Source organism: Melopsittacus undulatus, chromosome 1, assembly GCF_012275295.1.
Source record: "Melopsittacus undulatus isolate bMelUnd1 chromosome 1, bMelUnd1.mat.Z, whole genome shotgun sequence".
Lineage (NCBI taxonomy): Eukaryota > Metazoa > Chordata > Aves > Psittaciformes > Psittaculidae > Melopsittacus > Melopsittacus undulatus.
The window spans coordinates 43,956,739-43,971,126 of NC_047527.1; the positions used below are offsets into that span (position 1 = coordinate 43,956,739).

The 14,388-nt window shown below is 37.3% G+C and overlaps 1 protein-coding gene across 5 annotated transcripts in view; it reads left to right on the top strand.

Annotated features, from left to right (window-relative positions):
• NOL4 (nucleolar protein 4) overlaps positions 1-14,388 on the top strand; it is a 192,827-nt gene that overhangs the window by 143,383 nt on the left and 35,056 nt on the right. For 3 of the 5 annotated variants that reach the window (XM_031052881.2, XM_005153542.2, XM_005153545.2), the window contains exons 7-8: positions 4,149-4,328; positions 5,060-5,251. In XM_031052881.2, coding sequence (XP_030908741.1) covers positions 4,149-4,328; positions 5,060-5,251 — 372 coding nt within the window. The remainder of the gene's footprint in view (positions 1-4,148; positions 4,329-5,059; positions 5,252-14,388) is intronic. The other 2 variants (XM_005153543.2, XM_005153544.2) reach the window with 1 other exon arrangement.

Here is a 14,388-nt window from a genome sequence, read left to right on the forward strand (position 1 = left end):
TCAGAAAAAGGCAAGGACAAAGCGGCCGAAATATATCTATCAACATCTCAGTATTTTTAAGACAACTTTATAATTATCTGTGTATTTGGAGGAGGCAATACTCTTGGCCTTAGCCTCGGCCTCATTTGTTCTCCTTGAATAATTTCTCATTTTACTTTGCTGTCACTTTCTTTTCCAACACACATTTGTTAAGCACAAAGGTTTCACCCATAAAACATTTTATGTCTACTAATGCTTCCACTCCATGAGTGCTTAAATCTTGCATTGCTGTCAAGAGAGACATATATGCTTGCTCTATCCATTCTGTATTCACACTCTCCTGTCAGCACAAGGCTTTGTGCTTTCAGGTGGTAAACTGGAGCCCAGGACTGATCCTGGTCTTACCCAGACTGGCAAAATTAAGAAAATCAAACCAAACGCAAACCATTTTAACTAGGATCACGTCTTCAGTCTGCAAGACCATAAAAATGTATGTGTTAAGGGCTGCACAGGAATCTGAATAAGCTGGTTCCTGTCTGGCAAAAGTGAGAGCAGCTTTTTGAAAGACTAGCGCAAGACCTAAAATTGGGGAATAGGTACCAAGGAAAAGTTGTCTTCTGCTGTCCTACTCCATGTTTGTTTAGCACTGCAGCTGCTTGACAGAGTACCAAAAGAAAACGCTTACCAGCTTTTGCAAAAGTGCAGAGTCAGCATAAGTGAAAGTCTGTTGCTACTTTAACTCTATATTCATCTATATAGAAACACAAAAAGGTAGAAATTTTATTTTTAACTGTGATTTTGTAACCTCTTTCATCAGCTTGCTGAAACAACAGCTAGGAAAAAAACCCACTTTTTTTCCTGATACTGTATGCAGTCTTCAAATCCATGATGAATAAACATGGATTCCTGCCATGCAACTTCCTCAGAGTATGTTGTTCTCCATGGTTCATTTAAGGTGCTAAAGTTGTTTGTGAAATAAATATTTTGGAGAAGACATTGGACAAGCTTCTCTATGCAGTGCTTTCTTTGAAAAAAATTACTATTGCATTTTTGAGATAGCTAATACATTTTGGCCTGAATTTCTTCCCTTCACAAAAGCAGATCTCAATCCTGGTGCATAAGTTATGATCTTGGCATCCAGCCCAAACATATGTACATACTGAAATCAGTTTTGCATCTGTTTAACTTTATGCACATGAGTAGTCTAATTGGATTTAGTCTGATGAAATTACTCATGCGAAATCAAGTGTTTGCAGAACAAGGATTTCAGACACTAGGGTTCTTCAGGGCAGTAGCTTCTAGAGCTTTTATATTGTGCCTAGCTTGTGAAATGGCTTTTTGGTTATGTAGAAGCACTGTGCATGCTGTATAGCTGTTGAAAGACGTGAAATTAAGAAGTACAAAAGAACAAGTCTTGCAGTCTAGGTCAGATCTTCTACTACATAGCACTTGGGCACAATTACAATGATTGCAACAACTGTAACTTTATTAAAAAGAAAAAAAATTTCTGTGTACCCTTTCAGGATCAAGGAGAATAACTCTTCTTATTCCTTCGTCACAGGCTATCAGGCTGCAGCTGCTGGCCTTCTGCTAGCTATTGGCCAGATTATATACTGTTGCGTATATATGCTAGACAATAATAAGTTATAACCATGATCTCCTATCAGGATGGAAATGTATTCTGCTGGACCCTGACCATTCAATGGATTCAACACCTCCTGCAAGGAAGAGTTACTTGAATAGGCAGCAGTGTTGATATTCATCATCTTCCCACAACAAGTATCTGTGTCAAGAAAAGAAACAGGGTTTTATGCTGCTCTCCCATGTCTTATCTTCCCATACCATCCTATGTCTGCCATACAGAACCCTGTCTATTCTCTTGCCTCCTAACTGTGCTGTCATGGGCTGTAGGAGGAGGTGATGCTGAGCTTCCTATTTGTTGAAACTGTATACAGAAGCTTTCTCTTCTGTTTTCTTTTGATGTTTTCCTATTTTCCTTATGTCTGCTACAATGGTCTAGGGAATGGAAAGTGGTCTACAGAATGAAGAGACTCAGAGGGATGAGAGAGGCAAAAAGATCTAATGTTAGGAATGTTAGAGATTAGAAAGTGGAACTCCAGGGAAATTATACTGTGAGAAGATAGTCTGAGGAGGATAGGTAAAAAAGAAAGGCTTGGAGTATCAGTGCTGTTAAGGCAAGGTAAGGAAATTTATGGGAGTGACTTCACAACTGATGGTGTAATGAGGGCCAACATAAGATGGTAATTAAAATAAGGAAAGAAAAACATTGGAGTAAGCATATAAAGCAAGAAGTATACCTGAAAGACACATAGTTTTGCTGGCCTTTCCCACCTATCTCACTGTCCGGTGACATTCTGTGACTGGTGAAAACACCCTGAAATAAAGGCAATCTTAGGAAGCTCAGTGTGTATGTGAAGTTCATGTTTCACCTAATTCAGAACTTTCAGAAGTTAATAGACTACAGTGTGCTTTAAGGCAAGAGAGGAAAATACTGAAATATTACAGGATTAAAATATTGTAGAAGTAAAACTGCTCTGAATTACCTAAATATGAATCTGATGCCTCTGGAAAAGATACTCTCTGATACTTTGTGTGATTAGGGGAAAGCTTTGATCTTAAAGTGTTAACTTGTAGAAGGCTTTTTATAACTGAAGTTTTTTTGTGATCTGCGATTTCATAGAATCATAGAATAGTTAGGATTGGAAAGGACCTCAAGATCATCTAGTTCCAACCCCCCTGCCATGGGCAGGGACACCTCACACTAAACCATATCACCCAAGGCTTCATCCAGCCTGCCCTTGAACACTGCCAGGGATGGAGCATTCACAACCTCCCTGGGCAACCCATTCCAGTACCTCACCACCCTCACAGTAAAGAATTTCTTCCTTATATCCAGTCTAAACCTCTGCTGTTTAAGTTTCAACCCATTACCCCTTGTCCTATCACTACAGTCCCTAATGAATAGTGCCTCCCCAGCATCCCTGTAGGCCCCCTTCAGATACTGGAAGGCTGCTAGGAGGTCTCCACGCAGCCTTCTCCAGGCTGAACAGCCCCAACTTTCTCAGCCTGTCTTCATACAGGAGGTGCTCCAGTCACCTGATCATCCTCGTGGCCCTCCTCTGGACTTGTTCTAACAGTTCCATGTCCTTTTTATGTTGAGGACACCAGAACTGAACACAATACTCCAGGTGAGGTCTAACGAGAGCAGAGTAGAGGGGCAGGATCACCTCCTTTGACCTGCTGGTCACACTCCTTTTGATGCAGCCCAGGATACGGTTGGCTTTCTGTGCTGTGAGTGCACACTGAAGCTGGCTCATGTTCATTTTCTCATTGACTAACACCCCCAAGTCCTTCTCCGCAGGACTACCATGAATTTTGGTTTTGCCCAACCTGATTTGAAGTGTATGCAGAGGAAACAGGTAACTGAAGTCTTGATATTGCAAGGAAAAATGCACAGTATTGATTTTTGGTAATTGAAAATGTTTTGGTCCTACAAATGGATACCCTTTAATGAGATGGTCATCTGTTTTATCCAGCAAGCTGATTTTCTGCTTAGGGTAAAAGTCAGAGTGCTGATATGCAAAGAGAAAAAATGGGTTTATTATATGATTTTCAGAAAAGCTTTCAAAATGTTGACAAACCTACACATATCTTATTCATTCTGAGGTTTTGCAAGTGAAACTAGAACACAGCTCTTGATAATATTTCATATTGATTGGATGAATATCAGTTTTTCCTACTTAAATCCTCTTTGCCTTAAAATGTGTAATTTTTAATCCTTTAGAGTTTTGTGCAAATCAGCTGCCCCTTATTTACATATTGGCTAATACAGAGAAGTCTGTAAGAAATTCCTGTATGCAGTAATTAAACAAGGCTGTATGGCAAAGATCTCATGTTAACTGTAATTATTATAGGTAATTCATTTGTTAATTGATTTACTGAATTTGCAGCTGGTCACATTTTTTTTAGGTCCTGAAATTAATACTATTGTGAATTGTTTGCTTTTACAAGGATTATGAGCTCTTTGCATTGAACAAAGAGTAGAAAGAAATAGTGGAATTCTTTAAATATTTATAAAGCATTTTTTATGAGTAGACCTTATTTCCATGGTGAATTTTTACGAACATACCCTTTTTGTCTATTTTCAGTCCCCTGCACATAGCTATTCAAGCTATGACTCTGGGAAGAATGAGAGTGTAGGCAGAGGTGCTGAAGATCTGTCTCTGAATCGAGGAGATGAGGATGAAGATGACCATGATGAGCAGGAAGATCCTGAGAAGGTTAATGAATCAGATGGGGTAGAAGCTGAGCGACTGAAAGCTTTTAATGTAAGTCCTGTTGCACTCATTGTCTTGTTTAGTTCTGCTATTCCTTTGATATTGGTTTTTGTGGGTAAGTTTGACAATGTTAAAGGCACATTAACTGAATTTGTAGGGTTTACTTTAATTATTATTTTAAGGCACATTAAACTCTTGCCAACAGATGACAGATTTATTGTGTTTTATTTAGATTGTTAAGGCAGAATGACATCCTTATCAAGTGAGGAAAACAAAGCTTTGTTCTGTATGTATGTGTGTGCACCCGTGTGTGTGGATGTGTGTATATGCATGTTCACCCATTGAATGGAAAGGGGCTGTAGCTAGTATGTTAGAAGACCATCCAGTGGTCAACTGTTCTCTGTTGCCTTCCCGATATATGTAATTATGCATGAAAACACAAGCAATTGTTCAAACAAAAAGTGAGAGTCAGTTCAATAAAATGATTAGCAATCACAGCTTATTGTTAATAATAAAACTTAAGTAGTGCCTATTTTCACAGTCTGTCTGGTTTATCTCACAAATTCTGTATCCTATAGACTATTCTTTTCCTGTCTTTTTTTTAATCAGCCCCCCTGAAATAACCCTTTATAGAACTGTTTGCTTAATATTTCTGGCTTCCCATTACAAAGCTCTTCAGTGGATAGAAAAAATGTCTTCCTATCAGTAATCAAGACAGGAAGCTAGGAAGAGAAGAGAGCTACCCTCCAAACCCATCTCCTCTGTCTCCCTCTTGCCAACAGATGTTTGTCAGGCTGTTTGTAGATGAAAACTTGGACCGAATGGTCCCAATCTCTAAGCAGCCCAAAGAAAAGATCCAGGCTATCATTGACTCATGCAGGCGACAATTCCCTGAGTATCAAGAGCGTGCCAGAAAACGCATACGTACTTACCTCAAGTCCTGCAGGCGGATGAAAAGAAGTGGTTTTGAGATGGTGAGTTTTGATTTAAAACCCAGCCCTAGTTTCCATCAAAACCCCACATGTAAATCCATGGCACTATTTTGTTTTCATCTTAGTGTCTTTTTTTTGTTCGTTTATTTTTTTGGTAATACCAGGTCAGAGGTTTCTTTTTCCTTCCTTCATTCTTCCTGAATTTATTCCCTTTGTTCACTGATTTAAAATGCTTTGAGACACTAGAGTTCACAAGATGAACTAATATGGATGTATAGGAAAAAAATAAGAAAGCCAGGTGTAAGGAAGGAAACCAAATGTTGGCATATATAGTGACTTATTTCCTACTTTAGGTTACAGTTAAAGATTTTTGCCTGGAAAAGTCTTGCAGTAAGATGGATTTTTCTTTAAAATTCCTCTGCTAACTGGATTTCTGTGAACTCTGTAAAAATTAGATCCTTCTAGAGAGATGCTATAATCAGGAAAATACCCAGTGTAGTAGCCTCACACTGGCAATGGTTTTGGCTTTAGTTTTTTTTCTTGTACATGTTAGCCTATTACTTCTTAATGAAAATTACTCCTTTGAAATCTTTTAGTTGATATATAGGTGTTCAAAACATGTTAAATAGCTTTAAAACAGACATCAGACTTTCAGTATGAGCATCTCAATGGTTTGGTAATTTTAATTGAACCAAACCCCATGAACATTACAATAGTATTCAACTGTAACTGTTTTCAGACATTAATGTTTTAATATTACGCAGTAGCACAAAAATGGTAAACAATAAGTCTTCTAATTAATTTGTAACTTCATTACCTCTAAGCCCCTTTTGTATTTCCCAAACCCAGGAAAGTCAGAAGAAATTAGGTAGCTATACACCTTGTGTTTGATGTGTCTTAGCTGTAACTCTGGCCTTTAGATTACAATAAAACCACCTCATCATTACAAATAGATATCATTTAGTGATTAAACATATCATTATTTTTTTTAATGAATCATCTGCAAACCCATTGATTACATTTAAAAAATACTGTAGATGATTGAATTTTACTATTCTCTCTTTTTCTATGTTTTTCTCTTTCCTGCAGTCTTTGCAGAATATTTGTGATTTCCGTATGTTGTTTAAAATGTTAGCTGGCAGTTTTAAGAACAAAGATTCAGGTTTCGTTGTAGGATAAGACTGGATAACACAAAAGAAAAGACAAATTAAATTTTTGTATATGTTTGTATTTCTAGTCAACTGCATGGTTTTATTATTTGAAACATTCAGATAGCACTGTCTTTAAACAACGGAAACATAGATGAAGAAGGACAGGTAGAAGAAAGGACATCTGTATAGACAGAAGTGCCAAAGATTGACTGGTGGTGTACATGTCAGATTGTATAGCCTTGCAAAATGAAGGAAGAAAAAACAGAAAGTAAATATTTTCTATGATACACTAAGTAGCATCAAATTGCATCTACTCGCTCTAGCTGAAAATAATCCAGCAGTATCAAGTTCAACTTTCATGATGCCAAATATTTTCATTTTGCTGTACTTCCAACTGAAAATAAAAAAAATAAAAGAGCTGATGCGTGCAAGTCCCCTCACTGTTCCAGTTTATGGCCTCATTACTGTCATTATTCACACTGATGAGCAGTTATGTAAACTAGCTCATTTTTTTGTCATCTGAAAGACTTGCACAACTGTTTTGCAATCTGAATAAGGGGCTTACAGTATAACCCATAAGAGCTAGGTTGGCTTGACTTCAGTGCACGTTTGCAAATGTTACTTTCATATAAATGAAAGTTGCAGGAACAAATTTATTCCTGGGAGGGGAAAAGGAGATGTAAATAGGCAGTCTTTATAGTTCAGAAATATTCCCTATTTTTGTAATGTTCTATGACAGTTTATGATGGGCTTTATTTCCTTTTAAACAAACAAATTATCCTCTAAAATACTGACTTTGCTGCCCATAAATGGAACTGACAAGGCACTGGAGCTCATGCCAGAGATTTCAGTCCTCTTGGGCCTGAAGGCAAATTTGTCTGGCTTCCTCATTTGAGCCAATGACTGTCCAAACCCTTTGTGGAAGCTCCTATTAACTTCATAAGGCAATAAGTGATGTTTTATCTTTATGTCTTGAATAATTCTGAAAATGATTATGTATCTATCTGCTGGTTTTAATTATTTTCTAATGTCTAAATTACTGTATCAGCATCTCCTGATTATAAGCACTTTTAAAAAATGCTACCATGGACAGAGGCAATTAGTTGTATGGTTATTTTAATGTACTTACCATTTTGACAGTGGAAAAGAATCACTTTGTCTAGATAATAACATTTGTTCAAAACAATCATGAAAGGACATGCTGGTGTTGATTTGAGTAAGATGCTACCCTCAAATATAGCAAAATAGGATTATGATCTCCTCAGGAGCAATAGTGCTTCTGTTGTTATATTAAATAGGATGTCAAATAATAATCTCCACAGGAGATGTCTTTTACTGTAGACATACTAGACACACATTTCTCATTTTGTTCAGGTTCAGAATGCTGCATTTTGAGCACCTAGTTGCAAGAGAAAAAGAGAATAATCTTACAGCGTATGACAGTTCAGACTGTATGTGGAACAGTGCAAGTATCTACAGCATCATTGTAAAGTGAAGAGAAAATGTAAACACTAAGTTAAATTAGTGTAAAACAGCATGGTAAAGATGAAAAAAACATGCCTGAAGCCTGCTTCTGTCAGTTATTTGCCATCTGTAATCCAAATGACAGTTCTTGCTCTATAACAGGCCAATTCTAGCTCTGAGGCAATGGGAAAGGCTCAGTCTCATGAGCATTCATATTGTTAATTAATGTGTTTCTTAGTATTAATATTTTTAAGAGATTGCTTGTAGTTACTCTGCTTCTAGTTACGACAGATAGTTGTCCATGGATTCCAAGGCAGCTGGCATAGCTTCCTGTTACGAATATTCCTTTGAGGACTTTCCTTTCTACATTGGAAATGCTTTCCCCATTTGACTGTTCAGCTTTTAATTGTTCCATTTTCCTTCTGACACAAGCATATCCCTCAACAAGGCACTGTCAAAGTTTTCCTCATGAATTGTAAAATTGTTTTTCTCCTCCCAATGTGTCTTGCTTATGGACTGTTGAGAATGATCTCTTACTAAGTTCTATGATCTTGCTCAGAATCTTTCATTGTGAGGGATCTCTAGGTTGTGCTTCCACCTGTGCTATGCTGTAGCACTTTGTGAATTTCTAACGGTATTCTTAAAGAAAATCTTTTCTTCTTCATTAGCCCATAAGCAAGAAAAAGAAATTATATCACTTCTTCTTTCTCAAGGTCTGATATTAACACAGTTAGAGTTTTGTGACCTATGTATGTGATACAGGAGGAATTTTCTCCCTAAAATGGTCAACTGACCTGTTTCACCAAAGTTTTTATAAACCATCCTTTAGGTTTGTCCCAGCCTCCGCATTTATAGAAAACTGTCAATTAAGGAAAAGATAGCTGACAGCTGCTGAGGATATGTGGTATGTATTCACTTAGTTACAGTCCAGAAAAAAATTTAGATGCTAGAAATAATCAAATGTGGTTGAATTAACTTAATTAGATTTTCTTTCTACTATCTACTTCCATCTTCATGATCTCCTGTCATCAGTCTCACAGCATTCAGTGTGAAACTGCATCTTATAGTACCTTTTTCTATGGGCAGCCCAATTCAAGAGCAAGGTCTTAAACTCTCATTCACAAAGACATTCTTCCTTTTCTAAAGCAAAAGGAAATCCTTCTTCCTAGGCACTATTGTAATACAAAGCAATAGTATCCAAGTGTTCTTATTCGTTGGAGAGAAAAGACTAGTCATAAATGCTTTTCATTGTCCCAAGACCAGCTTAGATGTGTCAGAGAAGAAGAATCACACTATGCCTGATGACAGTTCCTCAGTTAAATCCTGGTGTTCATCCCAGCTCCTTCTGTCCTATTGTCAGCCTCAGTACCAAATAACTATATCTTTCACTGCTTTTATTATTTGGTTGTGCCAACTGGCTGTAAAAGGTGTTTTATCAATTTCCAACTATGGACATGTTGATCAAGGTGTTTTAAATGTGTATATAGTTGCTTGAAGTGCTTCTGTATTGTGATTAACTTTCAGTGGGGACTGGTTTTCAGAAGGTCATGTTCTCTTAAATCATCTTGAGATAGGTATCTAGCCTCTGTTTTTAACTTCTAGCCTTAGAGAGAGGAGGCTTTCATTATTTACTGAATTTAATGCTTAATAGTCCAGCTGCCCTTCCAGTCACATGGCTTTTCAATCCTCCAGGTGTTTTATGCCTGGAAAGGTCATGAGCATTTTCAGGAAGATGAAGGTTTGTGAATCCAGGGATGCATACCTAATCTTGATTTATAAGCTTGAAAGCATTAAGAAAATTTTCATAAGAACAGTTACATGAAGATCTGCAAATAATAATAGAGTTGCTGATTTGTAGTATACCCCAAATTCTGTTAATCAGTCACTTACCTTTGAGTATTTCACTGTTGTTTGACAGTCGTTAGCTTATGTAAGTCTGATGGGCAACCTGGTTGAAAAGGGTAAAGCTACCCTCTGTCATACTTTGACTTTTCCCATTGTGTCTCAGATATCCTTAAAAATAAATAAATACCAGAAACAAGTTTCCCTAAGGCTCTAAAATATCGCTCTACCTTCTCCCTGAATAGTCATGTGATTTTTAAGAACTGCTTTTTAAATCTGTCTCATATACCTTTTGCTTTTCAAAAACTATTGCAAGTATAGACAATTTTGGAAGAAGGTAGATTTTTTTTTCCAGTAATCTTGTAGAAAATGATGAAGCTAGCTTTGAAAAAGGCATGATTTTTGGGAAAAGAGTGAAAACTAAAAAATGAAGAATACCCACCAACCTGAGACCAATTAGTCTTCTACATTCTGTGACAGAGGAAAAGATAGGAATCCATTTTTAAATTGAATTTAGAAGGAAAACAATCCCCTCCAAATGGCAATAAGTTCTGATATAGAGAAAGCCCCCACCTTCTTTATGAGGGAAAATAAAATCTGGGGTAAATGTATTTTCACCCTAATTATTTGTATGCTTGAATTCAGAAAAAAGTAGTAAATACGTAAGTTTTTTCTTATGCTGAGCTTCTGACTTAGGCTGAAACCTCTGTTGCATGTTGCTTGACTACCTAGTTTGTGCCCGTAGCTTAAGGGTGCAGAGCCAGTTCAATGTATTTGGGGAAAACAGGAAGTACTGTTAAATCTGACTCAGTTTTTCCTAGTCCCCTGGAGTTTTTCTAGTAAACTGGTTGTTATTGGAGTGTCCAATCCATTCCCCACCTAATTCAGAAAGAGTTAGATCAGCATGAAGTGAGGTTCTCTGTCCCTCTGAAATACTAGATAAATTTGGGATAGAAGTAATAATACCTAAGTTTCCTTGAGAGATGAGGTGACTTGTATTACCTCAGCAATCAGTGCCTCATATGTAGGTACAGCAGCAGCAGCAGCAGCAGCGGAAAGGTGGTTCATTGGAATGTGTCACTTAACTTTTAGATGGGAATATGGATATGTTAAGACATACATGGATATATTTAGGTGTTGTCATAATCAAGATGCAAGACACGATGTTTCAATTAAATGTACTTTAAAGCTGAAAACTTGAGAAAGTGATGTGAACATCACTGAGCATTTTTAAAAGCCTCTTCTGTCATTGAAGAAAAAATTTCTAGTTATTTGAATTCCTTAGTAGATGTTAACAATTCAGTTTTTACCATAAGACTGCAAGACTGAGCAAAATACATAAAAATCCAGAATGAAATACATTGCTACAAGCATTATAGTGCCAGTGTAGCTGCTCAGATTTCATGATGCTGTACTAACAATTATAAAAGTACATCCAATAGAGAGCAGTACTGTACCTCAGTCTGTACATTTAAACGTACTCTGTGGAAAGGCTTCTAAACCCTTTGTAACTTCAGCGTAGGACAGTTCTGTCATCCATTTCTCTGCAGTATCCTGAGTAAAAAGTCTCATTTGAAGATCTGAAGACATGTGTACCATGTCTTGTAATGTATTTTGGTTGATTTCTATGAAAAAAACCCAAAACTATTTAGGTATTGCATGCTGTTGTAAGTATGTTTGGGGTTTTAATTCACTGTGTTAGATCTTAATAAGTTATTATGAAAGTGATGGATGTGGCATATTTGCAATATTTCATTTTGGAAATGAACTGGTCTTATGACACCTGAGAAAAAAGCTTACATGCAGGAGATCACTGGGGAGTATCACTTTGTTAGGACGCCAATGTGCAAAGAAATGCTTAGTGATACCTCTGAAAAAAGTCAGTTACTGACAGTGAGGCATCTTAGGCATTCTCTTCAGATGCCCATTCACTCTGGAAAACTTGAAACTATTTTTTTCAAGCTTGAGTAATAGTTATAATATGCTCTCATTCACACATTTATACTAGAGTTCATATATCTTCTCCAAAGTAACAAGAGTTAGGACAAAAAAAATGCCCTCAAGTTGCATCAGTTGAAGTTTAGATTTGATATCCAGAAAAATTTCTTCACCACAAGGGTTGTCAGGCATTGGAACAGGCTGGCCAGTGAAGTGGTTGAGTGCCCAGACTGGAGGCATTTAAAAAACATGTATATGTGACAATTAGTGACATGGTATAGTGGTGGACTTGACAGTGCAGGGTTAATGGTTAGCCTCGATGATCTCAAAGGTCTTTTCCAACCTAAATGATTCTATGATTTATATTAGGGTCTCTATGAACCAAGTGAAGTAACGTGTATGTTTATGTGTTACCACATTATACTGAAAGATCTCATTTTCAGTGTTAACTGGCCTAAACTAGAAGGTGGTGTTTACGAACAAATGGCAGGTTACAAAATTTACCATTTTAACAGGTGTTCCTGTGTGCCCATTATCTGACATAATAGCTAGCTATATATTTTCAGAACCAAATCAGGCTGGTGTAACTTGTGTAACTCGTGTAACAGTACCTAGATCATACAACCCTGTATGACAACTCTGGCCTTTATTCATAAGTAAATACTAGATCTCACAGAAAATGCCAAGGTAGTAACTTTAGAGACAATTACTAAATACAGGAGGACAGCAGGTACAGCAGAATGCAAACTTCTTTTTGGTGAATATACTACTCCTAGTGGTTTAGACTGAAATATAATCCACCTATTCTATCAATAATTGGTATATTTATACCAGAAATGTACATTTGGAATGAGAACATAGCAGGTTTTTAGAAATACCGTATAGAAATACAGGAATTGTGTGAGTATGCCAAAAAGGATATTTTATGTTTCCTGTGAAGATGCTGCAAAGGTGCCTCACTTTAAGCAGAGGACCAGGTGATACTGTATACAGCTGTTGTACTGCAAATGGGTATTTTACAGCATATTGAAAGTACTAGTCTCTTATGTTGAGGAATCAGAGATCATACTAATAAAGATAACTTCTAGAGAATCTGGGCCAAGGGTTTATTTCTGATTTCAACTACTAAAAAATCAGCAAACTTGCAGGCACCTTGCAGGACTACTCTATAACTCCAGACAGGCTTGTTGCAAGATGCTTTGACTGTTAAGAGCTGGATCCAAAGACCACCAAAGCTGTGGAAGGATCTTCATTAACTTTAAAGCAGATCAACAGTTATTTGACTACAAAGAAGTATTCACTAATTTAGTTTTTCATTGAGAAATCTGCAGAGTGTATCTCTCAATAACTCAGACACTCTTCAGAGAGAGATAAGGAGATGAGTGTATGAAGTCTTCGTATCAATTTTCACAAAAATGATTTATCTTAAAACCATGCAAAACATCCTGCAATATGGTGGTTGTTAAGTGTGCTTGTTGCTTTGTCATCATTATCACCTACTGGCTCTCTGGTGGTCTAAAGAATCAGGCTTAAATTACCTTGAAATGCAGTTTCAAATATGAGAGGACTGGAGGTGGTTGGTCATCTCCCTTGGGCTATCAGCGGAATTTCAACCACTTCCTGAACGTCAGTCACTTCAAAAGATGTTAAAAGCAGAGGCACCCACACATGCATGATGAAATCCAGCAGGTCTCCCTTACATTTTTTTGTAGAAATGCTCTTCACTTATATCATGTTGGAGGCTGAATGATAGTTGCATACCAGCTGAAGAGATGTGCAAAACCAAAAACGAACATGTCTTCAAAACATGGCTGCTGTTTGAGTGCAGTCACAAGTAATATCATGTTTCTGAGTACATACAAAAGAATTCTGTATGCTGCTGCTGTGTGGTGGACAAGGCATATAGTCTTCTCAGAAAGTCTGTATTAAGCTATTTATGAAATTCCTGAGAAGTTTTATTTATCTCTTCACCTGAAAGTTACTATAAAACTTTCAAATTACTCTTTTCTATCTGTCATTGATTCAAAATCACAAAAATGTTTTTCCTGCCTTCTGATTTTGCCATGTGAGTCACTTGTTTTGGTAGTCTGAAGTTTAGAGGCTTGTTTCTCACCTGTTGTTTTACACATGGGTAATCTCAGGATAGTTATTTTCTGACTTACATCATGGTGAAGTGAAAGAAATACCAGATTGGGGCTGTGAATGTTACGTATCAAACAACACTAGGTACATTCCGCCAGTTAAAGATGGTGGGGGATTTTTTTATGACCTTTTCTTTTTTTCCCTTTAAGGACTGTTAGTTTGTCAAGGGCTTTCTAGTTTTGGCATACTCCAGTAAAATGAAAACTGGTTTCCTGCTAGTCCAGTGGACAGGCTATGGATGCAGGGATTGTGCAGGAGCCTGGAAGCCATTGACAATAAGGACTTCTTGGCTCCCACATTTCCTGCCATAGTCCCAAAAATGCAGGAACTGGCACTCAGCTCCTCTCTCTGCAGAGGGGAGCCTGGGAACCTGGCTGAGATCTGCAGGCTCTTTTCTGAAGAATTGAATGAGGTTGCTTTAGCCATGTTTCCCCAGGCCTTCATGTCTCACCCTTGGACAGGGAGTTTAGAAATATTCAGAACCCCACAAGCACTAGGATGCTTGAGCTTCCTACAGAAGGAGGTGTATAGCTGGTAGTCATGCCAGATATAATGAATAAACAGAAATACAGAATATGAGAAAGTTAAGCTAAGCCAAAAGGGGTCACTTAGAAGATGGGGCTACTAATTCAGTTTATTTAA